At 39.6% G+C, this 15,518-nt stretch overlaps 1 protein-coding gene and 1 pseudogene across 6 annotated transcripts in view; one reads left to right on the plus strand and one right to left on the minus strand.

The window, feature by feature from the left end:
* Positions 1-1,387: 1,387 nt before the first annotated feature.
* The window catches only part of ZC3H8 (zinc finger CCCH-type containing 8), a 31,598-nt gene continuing 17,467 nt past the window's right edge, over positions 1,388-15,518 (plus strand). For 3 of the 6 annotated variants that reach the window (XM_006930300.5, XM_003984259.6, XM_006930301.4), the window contains exons 1-3: positions 1,391-1,579; positions 5,763-5,859; positions 14,066-14,297. In XM_006930300.5, coding sequence (XP_006930362.2) covers positions 1,503-1,579; positions 5,763-5,859; positions 14,066-14,297 — 406 coding nt within the window. In that variant the 5' untranslated portion in view covers positions 1,391-1,502. Of the gene's footprint in view, positions 1,580-5,762; positions 5,860-14,065; positions 14,298-15,518 lie in introns of all 6 variants that reach the window. The other 3 variants (XM_019827586.3, XM_006930302.5, XM_019827585.3) reach the window with 3 other exon arrangements.
* Positions 2,923-3,010, minus strand: LOC111559993 (annotated as a pseudogene).

Consider the following 15,518-nt stretch of genomic DNA (forward strand, 5'->3'; position numbering starts at 1 on the left):
CTAGTCTGATATAAGATGGGCAGCAAATTTATTTTCACTGACTTTTTCCCTCATTATAATGCTAAAAAATGCACCCAGAAGTGGAGACAACACCCAGAACATATGTATGAAGCATGTTTTGTCAACTGGGCCTGTGCCCCAAATTTCCTGGAATTCCTCACCCCTACATGCTTAAACATCCCTCCTTTCCCACCTCAGTCCCTTTAAAAGTTCCCTTGAGGGGCACCTGGATGGCTCAGTTGGTTAAGTGTTCAACTTCGGCTCAGGTCGTGATCTCACGGTTTGTGAGTTCGAGCCCCACATCAGGCTGTGTGCTGACAGCTCGGAGCCTGAAGCCTGCATTGGATTCTGCGTCTCATTCTCTCTCTGCCCCTTCCCCACTTGTGTTCTGTCTCTCAAAAATAAATACATGTAGGGAAAAAAAAAGTTCCCTTGACTATTGTTCAGAGAGCCAGTTTGACACCTTTGTCACTACCTGTCTCTCTCCAGCTGTAGCTGTTGCCCCCATAATAAAGCCTTGCCTGTACTTTTAAATTTTGGGTCCAGCCTCATTTCTACTATGGCTGGGTCCAAAGACCTGAGTCCAGTAACGTAATTATTTATCTTCTTATATTTTCTGTGGGTCAGGAATCCAGGAGCTACTTAGCTGGGGTGGTTCTGTTCCAGATTCTCCTGAAGCTGGAGTCACGTTGGCAGATCAGCTCCAAGATGGCCACTCATATGGCTGGCTTTTCACAGGCTGCATGAGTACTTTATGAAATGGTGACGGACTTTCCTTCAGGTAGGTAATTCAAGAGCCTAAGGCAGAAAGAGTGATGCTTTTCACCACCTGGCCTCGGAAGTCAGGCACCATCTAACAGTGTTACTTACTAGGAGTCACTAAATCTAGTCCACATTTAAGAGAGGGGAATAGGCTCCACCTTTTGAAGGGAGAAGTGTTATAAAGAATTTGTGAAACTACAGGGGAAAATAAGATGTCTGGCTTCAAAGAACTTTCCTTCGTTTGTATGGGAAGCGGACTCTGATTCACGCTAGGAATCAGTCTCTCACTAATAGAAGTGAGTCATGTTTGAGGTCATTAGCTACCCTACAGATTGAGCCTTCCTTTCATTATTCCCACAATCGCCACTCTTCCCCCGGCGTTGTAGTAAGCAAAACTGAACAATTCCGTTTCCCGTATATATGCTCTATTTTCCTGCCTTGACACAATTCTCTCCAACTTGGGATGCCCACTTACCCCTAATGAAAGTGAAAGAAAGAATCCCAAGGACTCAATTTAAAAATTGTAGTAAACATTTGGGATAACAGATCAAAAAGGGAACGGAAAAACAATACACCTAAACTGGCGCGTGCGCAGAACCGCGAATGAGCAGGAGACAGCGGGCTTGCGCGGGGACGAGGCGGCGCATGCGCGGGGCGACTTGTGGCCAGTGCGCCTCACTGAGTCCCTTTTCCTCACGCGGTGGCTGTTACTTTATAGCTGCCGGGTCCTTGTGAGGGTGATGGATTTTGAGAATCTTTTCTCCAAGCCCCCCAACCCGGCCCTGGGTAAAAATCCGACCACGGACTCTGATGAAAGGTGATTCCGCATCTTTTTCTACTTTGGTCGCAGGGACTCAGCTGTGTTCCGCCTTTTGGTTCCATTCGGAGGCCGCTGGGGCTGCGCGTGGACCACGCCGCGGGGTCGCGCGGGGAGTGCGTGAGCGAGCGCGTGGGGTTGGCCTGGCAGACGCGAGGGTCGGACGTGGAGAGGTCGTTCCGGAGCCGCGGGGACGGACGCCGGAGGTGGGGATGCGTTCGTAAGCCGCCACGGCTCTGGCCGGGACCCTGCTTGAGGCTGAGGGCACCGGCGGGGTCCAGGCGGCGACCGAGGGGGGTCGAGGGAGGCCCCAGGATGCTCCCCTTTCCTTGCGCTCCTGACCCTGTGAACCAGGTTAGAAACCCAGTGGGTTCCCAAAGTACTCCTACCTCCATCGGACCATCAGCTCCTAGGGGACAGATTGTCATTTCTCACTGACACATGCTAACCGCTTTTTTTTTTCTTGTAGAAAAAACCGAAACCCTAAGTTCATTAAGCAGTGAAGGGTGAATAGTTTGCCTTTAGTGCATTGATTTGCCTCAAAAGACCCTGAAGACCATAATAAATCAGCAAACACCTTTGAGATGTAACATTTCCTTTAGGTTGAGAAAGTCGGGGGCACTGCTGGCCAGACGGTGCTAGTTTATTGATCTCATTCTTAGAGACGTGTATAGTGTAGTTTCTTTACACGCAGATACTAATTTACTTTTTTTTTTTTTTTTTACTGAGTTTGAAATGCAAAAACCAACTTCTAAGCTTTTAATGTATTTTTTCCAATTTCCCTAAGCTGAAACTGTGACACACAGTCCTTTGTTCCTTTATTTCTCTCGTTGTCAATATATCTCTTATTCTGGTTGATTTTACCTTCTGATATCAAATCTGTTCCCGTCTCTCTCAAATACCTTAATTAAAACTATTACCTTAATTCAGGCTACCATCAAGAGTTTTATTTAGTGCTTTACATGAAATACGTCATTTGATCTTAACCTTGAAGAAAAGCACTATCCTTGTTTTTGCAGATGAGAAAATTGCAGAGAAAGGATAAATAACTTGTCAAGATTGCACAGTGTAAGTGGCAAAACTAGGATTAAGTTACCCAGTCTTACTTCAGGAGCCATGATTTGATTTCATTGCTACGTTTCTAAGGCAAAGTGACTAAAATAAGATCTATAAATATTGAAAAGAGACAAAGACACTAATTAATTGCAGATGGGTGATCATCTACAAAGGAAAACAAGAGGAACCAGTTAATAGACTATTGAAATACGTAAGAGAATTCGGCAAGGTGAATCATCACAAAAACAATAGCTGCATGTAAGAAAACAATAGGGTCTGTCGATTTGAAGATGTGTTGGACAAAAGATTCTATTCACAAAAGCTTTACTGAACTACATACTACACTTGATCTTAGCCAAAAGGCCGAGAAGCGATTTTACTGAACTACATAAAAGACACTTCTGGATTTCTGCCAAAGTATTAGGTGGAGAATGGTATTGAAATGTGGAGAGCATCTGTGAACTGTTCCTTGTTCATACATATCCTTTGCCTGTTTTTGTTGGTCTTTCTCTTTAAAATTTTAGGATCTCTGGTCTGCAGATATTTTACTTCCAATTTGTTGTCTTTTGACTTTGCTTATGGCTTTATTTTCATTGCATAAAGGTTTTTTTGTTTGTTTTAAGTAAGGTCAAATGAATTAATCTTTAATGGTTTCTGGGTTTTTTGCTATTAATTTTATGATGGGATTACTCGTGTATTGAGCACCTGCCACGTATGAGACATCCTAGGCCCTGGGGCTATAGGAATAAATAAACAAAAGATAAAAATCTCCATATTCATGAGATTTATATGCTTGGTTCACAGTACATAAATAGAGAGTGTTTTAGGTGATGATAAATGCCTGGGAGAAAATGAAAATGATAGGAAGTGAGGATGGGATGGTCGAAAATGATAGGAAGTGAGGATGGGATGGTCGGGAGAATGTAGATGTTTTAAAGACGATAGTTAAAGCCTCAGTGATATCATCGATGAGTAATATTTGAGTAGGGACTTGGAGGTGAGGAAGATTGATTTCTAGCAGAGAGAATATAAAAGCATGTATAAAAGTCCTGAAGTGGAGTGAACATGGTGTGATTGGGTCATTGGAGCAGAGGGGCCAGGAGTAGCAGGAGTTGAAGAGAAGTAATACTCTAGAGGTACGCATGATAGGGTCAGGGAGGCAGTTCATGTAGGGACTTGTAGATGCCATAAGAATGACTTTGCCTTTTACCCTGAATGAGATGAAAGGCTATTGGAAGGTTTTCAACAGGGTGACATTTTAGCAGGGTCATTCTGGTTGTGTTGAGAGTAGAATGTAACAAGTCAAGAGAAGCTTGGATCATAGTATTTAGTAGCAAGCAGTGGCCAAATATGGGTATATTTTAAAGATAAACTGGATTTTCTCACAGATTGGATGGGGATAGGAGAGAGGAGTCTATGTTGACTTCAAGGTTTTTGGTCGGTATCATTAGAAGGGTAGAGTTGGTGTTGAAAATAGCAAGAGGAGTAGATCAAGAATTCAGTTTTGGCTCTATTAAAAATATGTCAGGTAGGAATCCAGGGGAGTATGTTGAATAGGTACTTGGCTCTGCCTGCCTGGGCTCCAATCTCAACTCTTCCAGTTAACTAGGTCTGTGGGAAGTTTTGTAAGCTTTCTGTAATTCAGTTTTCTCGTCTGTGAAATGGTCTGTATGTCTTAAGTTTGTTGTGATGTGGGTAATATGCATGTAATAGCTTCTGGCAGAGGGAAAGCATAATGCAAGTGTTAGCTGCTGCTGTTGTTAATGCTATTGTAGTCATTACTGTCATTATTGCTTTGCCTCAGGGGAGGTTGCCTCCTACTCCATGAAATATTTCATTACTGTAACTGGAGCAATGAAGGCTCACAGTATCTGGCTTATTGGCTCTTGTAATAATGGCTTCTGTAGAAGGCTCAAACTTGGTGTCTTATCTGAAGAAATTTTGAGGCTCTAACTGGGGATAGATCAGTGGTAAACTGTTGAATTGGATTAAGTTGTGAAGCCTGAGCTCCTCCTAAATTTGAAAGAAGCTCAGAGCCACTCTTCACATTCTTGCGCATTCCATTTGTAACACGTTTTTTTGAGAATGTACACATTGCCTAGTCCTTACCTTTACCAGGCATGTAACTCCTATCTTAAGCTTTTATTCAGTACTCACTACTTGTCCAGACACAATTGCTTTCAGTCTCTGGTATTTATAGTATAAGCCATTATTTAGCTTTACCCATAAATTTCATTGGCATCTTTGTTCACCAGCTTCTTATATTTCCCATCTTCATCTTTCATTTTTAGCTTTGCCAGAATATTCTCAAGTAATTGTCTCAGATGACGTCTCTGCATGTTCAGCTTCTCAGTCCTTGCAAGTCTGGAAACAACTTCTTTTTTATCTTTCCACTTGCTTATAAGTTAGGCTCTCTCCTGACCTTGAAGGACACCCTGTATTTTACCTGAAATACTATTCTCCCTTACGTTCCTCCTTGTTTGCTAACTTTTAAAAAAGTTTACGTGTTTATTTATTTTAAGTAATCTCTACACCCAATATGGGGCTCAAACTCATGACCCCAAGATCAAGAGTTGCATGCTCTTCCAGCTGAGTCAGCCCGGAAACCCTGTTAGCTAATTCTTATATACCTTTGAGACTTAGAAAACCCTTGGCTCCCAAATGTAGGTTAAGTGTTCTTTATATATGTACCAATGCTTATCAGACTATATTGAAATTGCTTTATTTTTTTTCTCCAAGAATATAGAAAGTTCTCACAAGGCAGGGACAAAGTCTTTTTCATTGTTGTGTTCCAGGATTTAAGGCCTACAGCCTGGTATATGGTGGATACTCAGTATTTGTTGAATGAATGGAATGATGGATGAATGAATGGGTGGTTTCTATAGCTGCTAATACTAGAACATGAAGGTTATGCATTAAATTTCAGGTTTGTACTTTACTTACAAACACATGTTGACATTTACTGCTTCTGTAATTTTGTTCTTGGAGTATTTGGAGTAGAATTTGAATTTGGAATTCCTTTGAGGGCAAGTAGAAGATAAGCCAAAGCAGTGAATTTTAATGGTGTGGTATGAACCATTTCCAGGTTGAAAAACCCTTCTTGTATTATTTGATATTTTTGCTACAGAATCGATGATGAAATAGATGATACAGAAGTTGAAGAAACACAAGAAGAGAAAATAAAATGGGAAGTAAAACTGGAGTGTGAGCAAATACCCAAAAAAGTAAGATTAAGTTGGCATATCAAAACACCAGACAGGAGTGGGTGTGAGAAATTTATCAGGGGTCCTATTTGTCTCAGTATAGTCAGCATTTGAGATCTAGTTGCTTATATCAAGGAAACCTTGGTTACACGGTCAAAAAACATATTAAAAAACTTTAGTCATTTAATGTGAACTGTTTTAGTGTATTGCTTTTATTTTGGTTGTCTCTATTTCTGAAATGGGTTGTAGTCTATTTCAAAACCTTTTCAAATTAGATCACAATTTTTAAGGGTTTTGATTTGCTGACTCAACTAACCTTAGTGATTTACAGCTAACTCAACTAACCTTAGTGATTTACAGCTTAAAGCTTGGATGAATTTGCTAGGACTGCCCTAAACAAAGTACCACAAAGTGGGTGACTTAAATAACAGAAGGTTATTGTCTTGTGTCTCTGGAGGCTGGAAATCTGAGATCAAGGTGCTGGCAAGGTTGGTTCCTTCTGAGGGCTGTGAGGGGGAGTCTGTTTCATGCCCCTCACATAGTTTCTGGTGGTTTGTTGCCAGTCTTTGGTGTTCCTTGGCATGGCTTCCAGAAGCATCACCTTGATCTTTACCTTCATATTTGAATTGTGTTCTCCCTGTGTGCATATTTCTGTATCTAAAATCCTTTTATTTATTTTTCTATTTTTGATGTTTATTTATTTTTGAGAGAGAGAGAGACAGAGCACAAGCGGGGGAGGAGCAGAGAGAGAGGGAGACACAGAATCCTAAACAGGCTCCAGGCTCTGTCAGCACAGAGCCCGACGCGGGGCTCGAACTCACAAACCACGAGATCATGACCTGAGCCGAAGCCAGACGCTCAACTGCTCAACCGACTGAGCCACCCAGGCACCCCAAAATTAATCCTTTTATAAGGACATCAGTCATATTGGATTAGAACCTACCCTAGGAACCTCATCTTAACCAATTACACATGTAATGGCCCTATTTCCAAATAAGCCCACATTCTAAGATTAGGACTTCATCAAGAGAATGTTGAGGGGGCGGACACAGTCAACCCATAACAGCTAGTATCTATGCCTCTCTTGCCTCTTTCTCTCTTTTTGAAATTTTTTTTTTCTAAATTTTTTTTAATGTTTTTTTGTGAGAGAGAGACTGAGAGAGAGCAGGGGAGGGGCAAAGACAGTGGGAGACACAGAATCTGAGGCAGGCTCCAGGCTCTGAGCTGTCCACACAGAGTCCCATGAGGGGCTCAAACTCAACCATGAAATCATGACCTGAGCTGAAGTCAGACATTTAACCGACTGAGCCACCCAGGCGCCCGTGAAATTTTTTTTTAATTGTGAATTTTAACACATTACAAAGAGATGGGTTTGAGTGGGGAGTGAGACTCACAAGACACAAATAGGCTTTAATATGATACTTTGCAGGCTCTGCATTGCCAGTGTGGAGCTGGATGTGGGCCTGGAGCCCACGAACCACAAGATCATGCCGTGAACCAAAATCAAAAGTTGGGCGCTTAGTGGACTGAGCCACCCAGGCATCATTTAATGTGCTATTTTTATACTCAGCTTTATAAAAGGATACAGGACAGATAATGCAGCAGGTACATCATCTTCAGTTTCTCAGCTACCCAAGTATATAACTTCTTTTGCCCTTTGGGGCATGTGTGGCTGCTGTGGACAAGAACCAAGGTCTTGACACTAAAACTGTAGCCTGGATTTCCCCCCAATTTTTAATACTCTTTTAGTCATACAGACCCCAGTTCTTCATACCCACTTAAGGTTCCCTAATCCATGTATAATCCTATACAGGAATTAGGCAGATAGAACATTCTACAGTTAATCTTAAGTAGATTCCAAGAAACAGTACTGTGAGAAGATGGACACCTGCATTATTCGTAAGTAGGCTTGCTACAGCCCGACTCTTTACTCACAAGTGCATGAAACATAAATGTACAGTATCACAGCTGATTAAAAATAGAACACCCGGGGCGCCTGGGTGGCGCAGTCGGTTAAGCGGCCGACTTCAGCCAGGTCACGATCTCGCGGTCCGTGAGTTCGAGCCCCGCGTCGGGCTCTGGGCTGATGGCTCAGAGCCTGGAGCCTGTTTCCGATTCTGTGTCTCCCTCTCTCTCTGCCCCTCCCCCGTTCATGCTCTGTCTCTCTCTGTCCCAAAAATAAATAAATGTTGAAAAAAAAAAAATTAAAAATAGAACACCCAAGCCAACAATTTGCAAGTCTAGAAAGAACATTACGCGCAAAGCCTCTGATGCCTCCTTTCTCAGTCATAACCCCTTCTTTCCTCCTAGAGGTAACTAGAGTCCTAACTTGCATGCTAATAATCACTTCCTTGCTCTTCTTTACAGGTTTAGTTTTACTGCTGATGCTGTCATCCTTAAAGAACACAGTTTTTTCTTGCCTGTTTTTACATTTTATAGAAATAAGATAGTGATTGTATTTTTTCTTTTAAAGATGATTTTTAAGTTTATTTATTTAAAGAGAGAAAAAGAGAGTGTGTGTGTGTGTGCATGTGGGAGGAGGGGGAGGGACAGAGGGAGAGAGAGAATCCCAAGCAGGTTCCATGCTGTCAGTGTGGATCCTGGCATGGGGTTCAAACTCAGGAACTGTGAGATAATGGCCTGAGCCAAAATCAAGAGTCAGATGCCTAATGACTGAGCCACTCAGGCACCCCTGTATGTGTTCTTTTCTGTCTTCTTTGTCTCAACATTATATTTACAAGATTCATAGATGTTGTGGTGTATACTTGTTTATTTTCTTAGCTGCATGGTATTCCTTTATTGAATATACTAGATTTCATTGTTGGTAGAGGTTATAGGTTATAGGAGATTATAGGCAGTGCTGCTACATTCTTTAACTTGTGTCGTGTTGCACGTGTGTTCTGTATTTACCTAGGAGTAGAACTTCTGGGTCTTAGAGTATAAGCATCTATACCTTTACCTTAATGCCAAACTGTATTCCAAAGTGGTTTTACCAATTTTTATTCCCAGAGGTTTATATGAAAGACTGTATTTCTGCTACTCCACATGTGATATTATTATCCATCTTATTTTTTATCACCTGGTGAAGTTTCTCATTGTAATTTAGTTTATATATATTTTTTTATTAAAAAAATTTTTTTTAACATTTATTTATTATAGAGAGACAGAGCATGAGCAGGGGAGGGGCAGAGAGAGGAGGAGACAGAATCTGAAGCAGGCTCCAGGCTCTGAGCTGTCAGCGCAGAGCCCGACACGGGGCTCGGATTCACAAACTGCGAGATCATGACCTGAGCCAAAGTCGGACGCTCAACCAACTGAGCCACCCAGGCGCCCCATTTATATTTTCCTAATTGCTATTGGGATTGAGCACCTTTTTGTGTTTGTCCATTTGGATTTCCTTTTTTTTTTTTTTTTTTGGTGCTTGTTCAGGTCTTTTTGTCTTAGTATTACGGGTTTGTCTGTGATTTTTTTTTTTCCCTTGATTTGTAGTTCTTTATTTTGGATTATAAGGGTTCCCCCCCGCCCTTCATTGAGTATTATCTGTTGCAGATATCTGCTTATTTTGTGTCTTTACAGGATGGCATTTTTGGATTAAAAGTTTATATTTTAATGCATTCAAATTTATTCTTCTTTATAGTTAGTGTTTTATGTGTTTTATCTAAATATCCTGAGATAATAAAAATATTTTTCTGTAGTGTCTTCTAAAAGATTTATTGTTTTGCTTTTCACAAAGGCTTATAGTCACCATAACTAATTTTTGTATCTGTATACTGTGAGGTAGAGGTAATACATTTTTTTTACCTTTTTTTTTTTTTTTTTTTTTTTCCTGTTATCATACCCAGTTGTTCCAGCACCATTCACTGAAGGAAAAGAGTGGTCTTTTCCTCCACTGGTCTGCAGTGTCACCATTTTCAAAAATCAAATGTTTGTGTTTGAGTGGGTTTGTTTCTTGACTCTATTCTCTTCTGCTGGTTTATCTGTTTAGCCCTCCCCTAAGAGCTCACCGTGTTAGTTACTGCAGCTTTATAGTGAGTTTAGATGTCAGATAAGCAAGTGCTCTCACCTTATTTTTCTTCTTTAAGTGTCTTGGCTTTTTCTTAGCCCTATATAAATTTTAAAATTAGTTTTTCCGTGGAAAATTCTGGTGGAATTTTCATTGGGAATACATTTAATCTGTAGATCATTTTGGAAAGAATTGACATCTTTAGAATATTGAATTGTCTAATCTTTAGGTCCTCTACAATTTCTCTCAACAGTATATGATACTTTTCTTTGTAGGTATCCTACATTCTGTTAGGTTTACTGCTAGATGTTTGATGAGGCTATTATAAATTACGTCTTTTTTAAGCATCCATTTTCTAACTCTTGGTTTCTCATAATTTATTCAAGAGTTCTTTCTTGTTCTTTGTTTTGATGTTACAGCTTTCTAGCATTTTTTAAATAGATAATGTCTTGAATGTCTCTTTTGCAACTATTTATGGTCTCTTTTGCAACTATTCAACTCTGCTGTTGCTCAGCTCTGCTATTGTAGTGTGAAAGCATCTAGTATAATATGTAAATGAATGAGCGTGGCTGTGTTCCATTAAACTTTATTTATGGGTGTTGAAATTTGAATTTTATATAATTTTCATTGTCATGAGATATTATTATTTTGATTTTTTTCTTCAAACATTTAAAAATTCTAAAGACCATTTTTAGCTTGCTGTTACAGAAATAAGTGGCAAGATGGATTTGGCCCTGGGAACAGTTTAATGACACCTGCTCTAGATTTTTGTCATGTGTTTTGCGCCTTCATTGTCCCTTGATTTAAGATAGGCCTGGAGAGTTGATGGACGGCCTAAACTGGTGTGTTGCCGGGTCTGTGTCTCTGTAGGCCTTTTGTCCAGATGGGAAGCTTGACTGGACATTCTCTGTACATGAGTGGGCTGTGTGGATAAGTGGGTTTCCTGCAGCCTGCTTTGTGCTGTGCATCCCTTTCAGCGGTCTGGTGAAGCCCATGGGTCCCTTCTCAGAATAATGTTTTTAAGTGAATAAAATAGACTATGTTGGATTACAAAGGAAATTTATTTTATTGAAATAATAGTGATCAAAATAAAACAAATGGGAAAAGAGTAATATGTTCTTTATTAATGTACTAAGTAATAAGGTCCAACAGGTCTAATTATTGTAACTTTGACATAGTGATGAACATAAAAGATAAAATTTTGAGATTTGCAACAACTATAAGGTGATATATGAAAGTAACTATGATTCTATTAGTGACAGTTGCTGGTACTGCTGATACTACTGCTGTTTGTTGGCCTGTGTTTCACAACAGGAAGATGCTAAATGTCAATTTAAGGGTTGATGATGCAAATAATGTGTGATTTTTATTGCCATTCAAGTTCATTGAATTCTGTCCATAGACCCCAGTGGGCGGATCTCTTCTGGACAATGGGGTAGAACTCCTGTTGTAGGTTGAGTGGATGGAGTATATTTCTGGTGGGGGTTGCTCTCAAATGCCAGAATGTGGAGGACTTCATCCTGGGGTCTTAGTACCCAGGTAACAAGACTTGGCTTTTATCAGACATTTTATTCAATTTCTTTATTCTCTTTTTTGCCCAGGGTAAATTTTTGTTTGTATGTATTCTGGTGAGGAGTAGGGTAGAGAGAATTTGTTAACAATAGCTTTGTCTGTTTTTATGTAGAATTTTAATTCATCCTCATTTATAGCCCCATTTCTCACACACCAACATAAGCCCAGCCCCCCAATTATCATTTGCTTTTTGTTTTTCAAATGTTTGCCAATAATTTGTTAAACTTTTCTCAATTACTGATGAATGTACTTCATTTCCCCCTCACCCCCACTAATATGGAACTGTTTTTACATTTCTATACTTTTATTTCTGTGGACTTTCAGGAGGCCACACTAGTTCAATAAATCATCCTAAATTAAAAATCTTTTGCTTAAAAAAGTTTTTATTTAGACTCCTTCACTGAAGGGAAAAAAGTTATATAGTGTATTTATATGCTTTCTTTTTTTTTTTTTTTTTTAACGTTTATTTATTTTTGGGACAGAGAGAGACAGAGCATGAACGGGGGAGGGGCAGAGAGAGAGGGAGACACAGAATTGGAAACAGGCTCCAGGCTTTGAGCCATCAGCCCAGAGCCCGACGCGGGGCTCGAACTCACAGACCGCGAGATCGTGACCTGGCTGAAGTCGGACGCTTACCGACTGCGCCACCCAGGCGCCCCATTTATATGCTTTCTAAATTACATAGAGAACAACAAATATCAAAGCAAGGAGTTTATAGCTAGCTGCATGAAGAAAAGTATTAAAGCAATCATTCGTATTTTGTGTATTTCATTGCTCTCTAAGAGTAATCATATCCATTAGGAGTGCTCATCTCTAATGTATAAAAAACAACATAATTGATGATCTTCCTGGTTTTATTCATGTTGCCAAGTCGTCTCATCTTTTCATTTAATACAAACAAATCAGACATATTACCTGTTAAAAGGGGTCTGCTTTGGTACATATTTTGTGTGTGAGGGAGCACTTAATTATTCATTTGGATCATTGTGATATTTTGATTCAGTTACGCTGAATAGAATTTCCTGTGTGTTTGACTAAGCTTCGCGAAGCTGTTGCATAATTGAATGATTCTCCCTGTGCCCATTAAATGAAATTAAAGGCGAAAACCAAGGTAAACATAATTATCACAGAAATTGGCCAACTTTTTATAAAGGACCAGCTAGTGCATCATTTTGACTTTGTGAGCCATATTGTGTCTGTCACAACCAAGCCACAGGTAGCAGAGAAGTGAATGAATGGGTGTGATTGTGTTCCAGCAAAACGTTATTTACAAAAACAAGAGGCCAGGCCGATATCTGCCAACCCCTGACTGGAAGAAGATACATTTACAAGTTCATTCTATGGCTTTAGTTTTAAAAGGTGCTCTTTCTTGAAAACTTGGAGACCAGGAACTTGGTGGCCTGATGATTGTTGGATTGGTTGGTAGTCTTGTCTGGTGTAATGAAGATGAGGTGTACATTAAGGCCACTGTCAGGTTAGGAAACTTTCTCCACTTGTTTGGATTCTTCAGGCAGGGAGCAAAGTCATTTTCTAAGCCTATGATAAATCCTCTGGTGGTACGACTCCTAGCTTTGAAGTTAATCATCAAAGGTAAACCATTAAATTGGGCCACTTAGTATATTTTATAATAGTCTTCTGGTTTGTTTGAGTCTGTTGCCTTGATCAGTTATAAGAAAGTAGGTAAGAGACCAGGCCCCAAAGCATGCTCTGGAGCAGGATCATTGGTCAATTTAATGGTAGACATGTCATCTCTTCTTGATATCAAAACAGGAGCCCTTTGACACTTGGACTTTTTAAAATAAACCTTAATTAAAATGTATCCTATATACTAACTATAATTATACAACTTGATCCACCTGGGTTATCGAGTATAAATACCTATATAACCAATACTAGGGAATTCTGGTACTTTAATTCAGAGTACTTTAAGTTGTCTCCTGTGATCATCTCAGGCTGACCCAGGGTCAGTTGCCTTACCTGGCTTGCTCTTCCAGTGTGGGTGCCAGTGTTTGCATCTGTCGCCTTGGGGCAGCTGCAACAACAGTGTTAGAAAACTGTTTCTGAAAGTAAAATTAACTTGATTATAGAGAACGGGGCAGTTCTTTCTTCCTTGTTGTCAGTGCTGCCACCTTCTCTGCCACCAATGCTGTGAGTTACAGGAAAAATAACGGACTTTGCTAGCTGTGATATATCTTAGTGTAGTATAGATTTTCACTTGGGCCATTACAGTTTACTTGTTCTTTTATGAAATGATGAGTTATTGAATTAAACCATTTAAAGTATGCAAAGGGATGCAAAGGAGAAATAAAATGTGAATTGTAATACCATAATTCAATCAAATAAAATTATATCAAATAATTAAGATTTGGGGGTTTCGTCTTTAATTCAGTAGAGTACATCTAGTGTACAAATTCAGAATCTTGTGTTAAGTTTTCTTCAAGGACAATATGTTGTGTTTTTTGTTTATGTTTTTTTTTAATTCTGGAAAATTTTAAGTATGTAAGAGTGGAAAGAAAAGTATATGAACCCCCGTATACCCATCACCCAACTTCAACAATGATCAGTTCATGGCTGGTCTTTACTTCTTCTTTATAACCAGATTGCGTTGAATTATGCTAGGTTTTTAAAATTGAAAATTTAATTTTTACTTAGTTTAGGCACTTGGGGAACTCTACAGCATCACCGAAGAAATTGCTACATAGAAAATCAAGAAGTAAGGACTATGATGTATATAGTGATAATGATACCTGCAGTCAGGAATCAGAAGATACTTTTGCTAAAGAGCTTCAGCAGTATATACAAGCTAAAGAAATGGCAAATGCTGCTCAATCCTTACCATTTCCTGAAGAATTGAAGAAAGAGGGAGTGAAGGATACCCAGAAAGGTAAGGGTGAGACTGTTTTGTCATTTTGTGTTTATCTAGAGAAGCAATCACAGTTGTCCATATACAGATTGGGGTTTGGGGAGGGGGGGAGTTTTCTCTTGCGTTTTATTTCATAGGAAGATCATGCTTTCCATGGATATTTATTTATTTATTTATTTATTTTTGTTTATTTACTTTGCGAGGGGGAGGGACAGAGAGAGGAGAGAGAATGCCAAGCATGCTCTGTGCTGTGAGCACAGAGCCTGACTTGGGGCTCGATCTCATGAACTGTGAGATCATGACCTGAACCAAAATCAAGAGTTAAATGCTTCACTGACTGAGCTACCCTGGTGCCCCTCCATGGATCTTTACACCAGATGTGAGCTTGCATGGCCGGAGACCCCCCTGAGACCTGGCCATTTGGTGTACAAATGCTTAGTTTATAGGAGGAAAGTACAGCAGGGTTATCAAAGGCCATGACTGCTTTGAAAGGGAGAATGCTAAATCCTTTGCCTCTGCATATATGAAGGACAAGATGTGCCTGTTTGTATTGCTGTGTTGTAGGGAGGGATTGATTTCATATCTGTTATAGTGGTATGCCAGATTAAACTCAGAAATAATATTCTTTTAGATTAATCAAATAAAGTTTAGTCATAGATATGAGGACAAATGACCATGGTAAATGAAATTAATCCTCTTATTTTACTGCTTTTTTTCTCTTGAAATGTTTTTCTGTTTAAAATCGGTCTATAGATAAATTTAATCTATATAAAATGTTTTCTTTTTTTTAATCTGTTTTTATTTTTATTTTAAATTAAACACTCTGCCCAGTGTGGGGCTCAAACTCACATCCCCAAGATCTAGAGTTGCATCCTTTACCAACTAAGCCAGCCAGGCACTCATATATAAAATGTTTTCAGTGAAAACTCTGACAGTAGTGTAAGAGGTCATTTTAAACATTTGAAGGTTTTGCTTTTATAGTGCTATGGCAGTTCCTAATTAGCTCCATTATACTCTGAACACTTCAAAAGGATCTGGCTGGTGGCAAGCAAGATTGATTTCATTAATTATCTTGCTTTTCTTTCTTCCTGACTATACCTTATCTATTAAAAAAATTTTTTTTTAAGTTTATTTATTTTGAGAGAGACAGAGGCAGCATGAGTAGGGGAGAGGCAGAGAGAGAGGGAAAGAAAAAGAGAATCCCAAGCAGGCTCCGCACCATCAGCACACAGCCTGATGTGA

This window comes from Felis catus, chromosome A3, assembly GCF_018350175.1.
Source record: "Felis catus isolate Fca126 chromosome A3, F.catus_Fca126_mat1.0, whole genome shotgun sequence".
In the NCBI taxonomy this organism is placed as follows: domain Eukaryota; kingdom Metazoa; phylum Chordata; class Mammalia; order Carnivora; family Felidae; genus Felis; species Felis catus.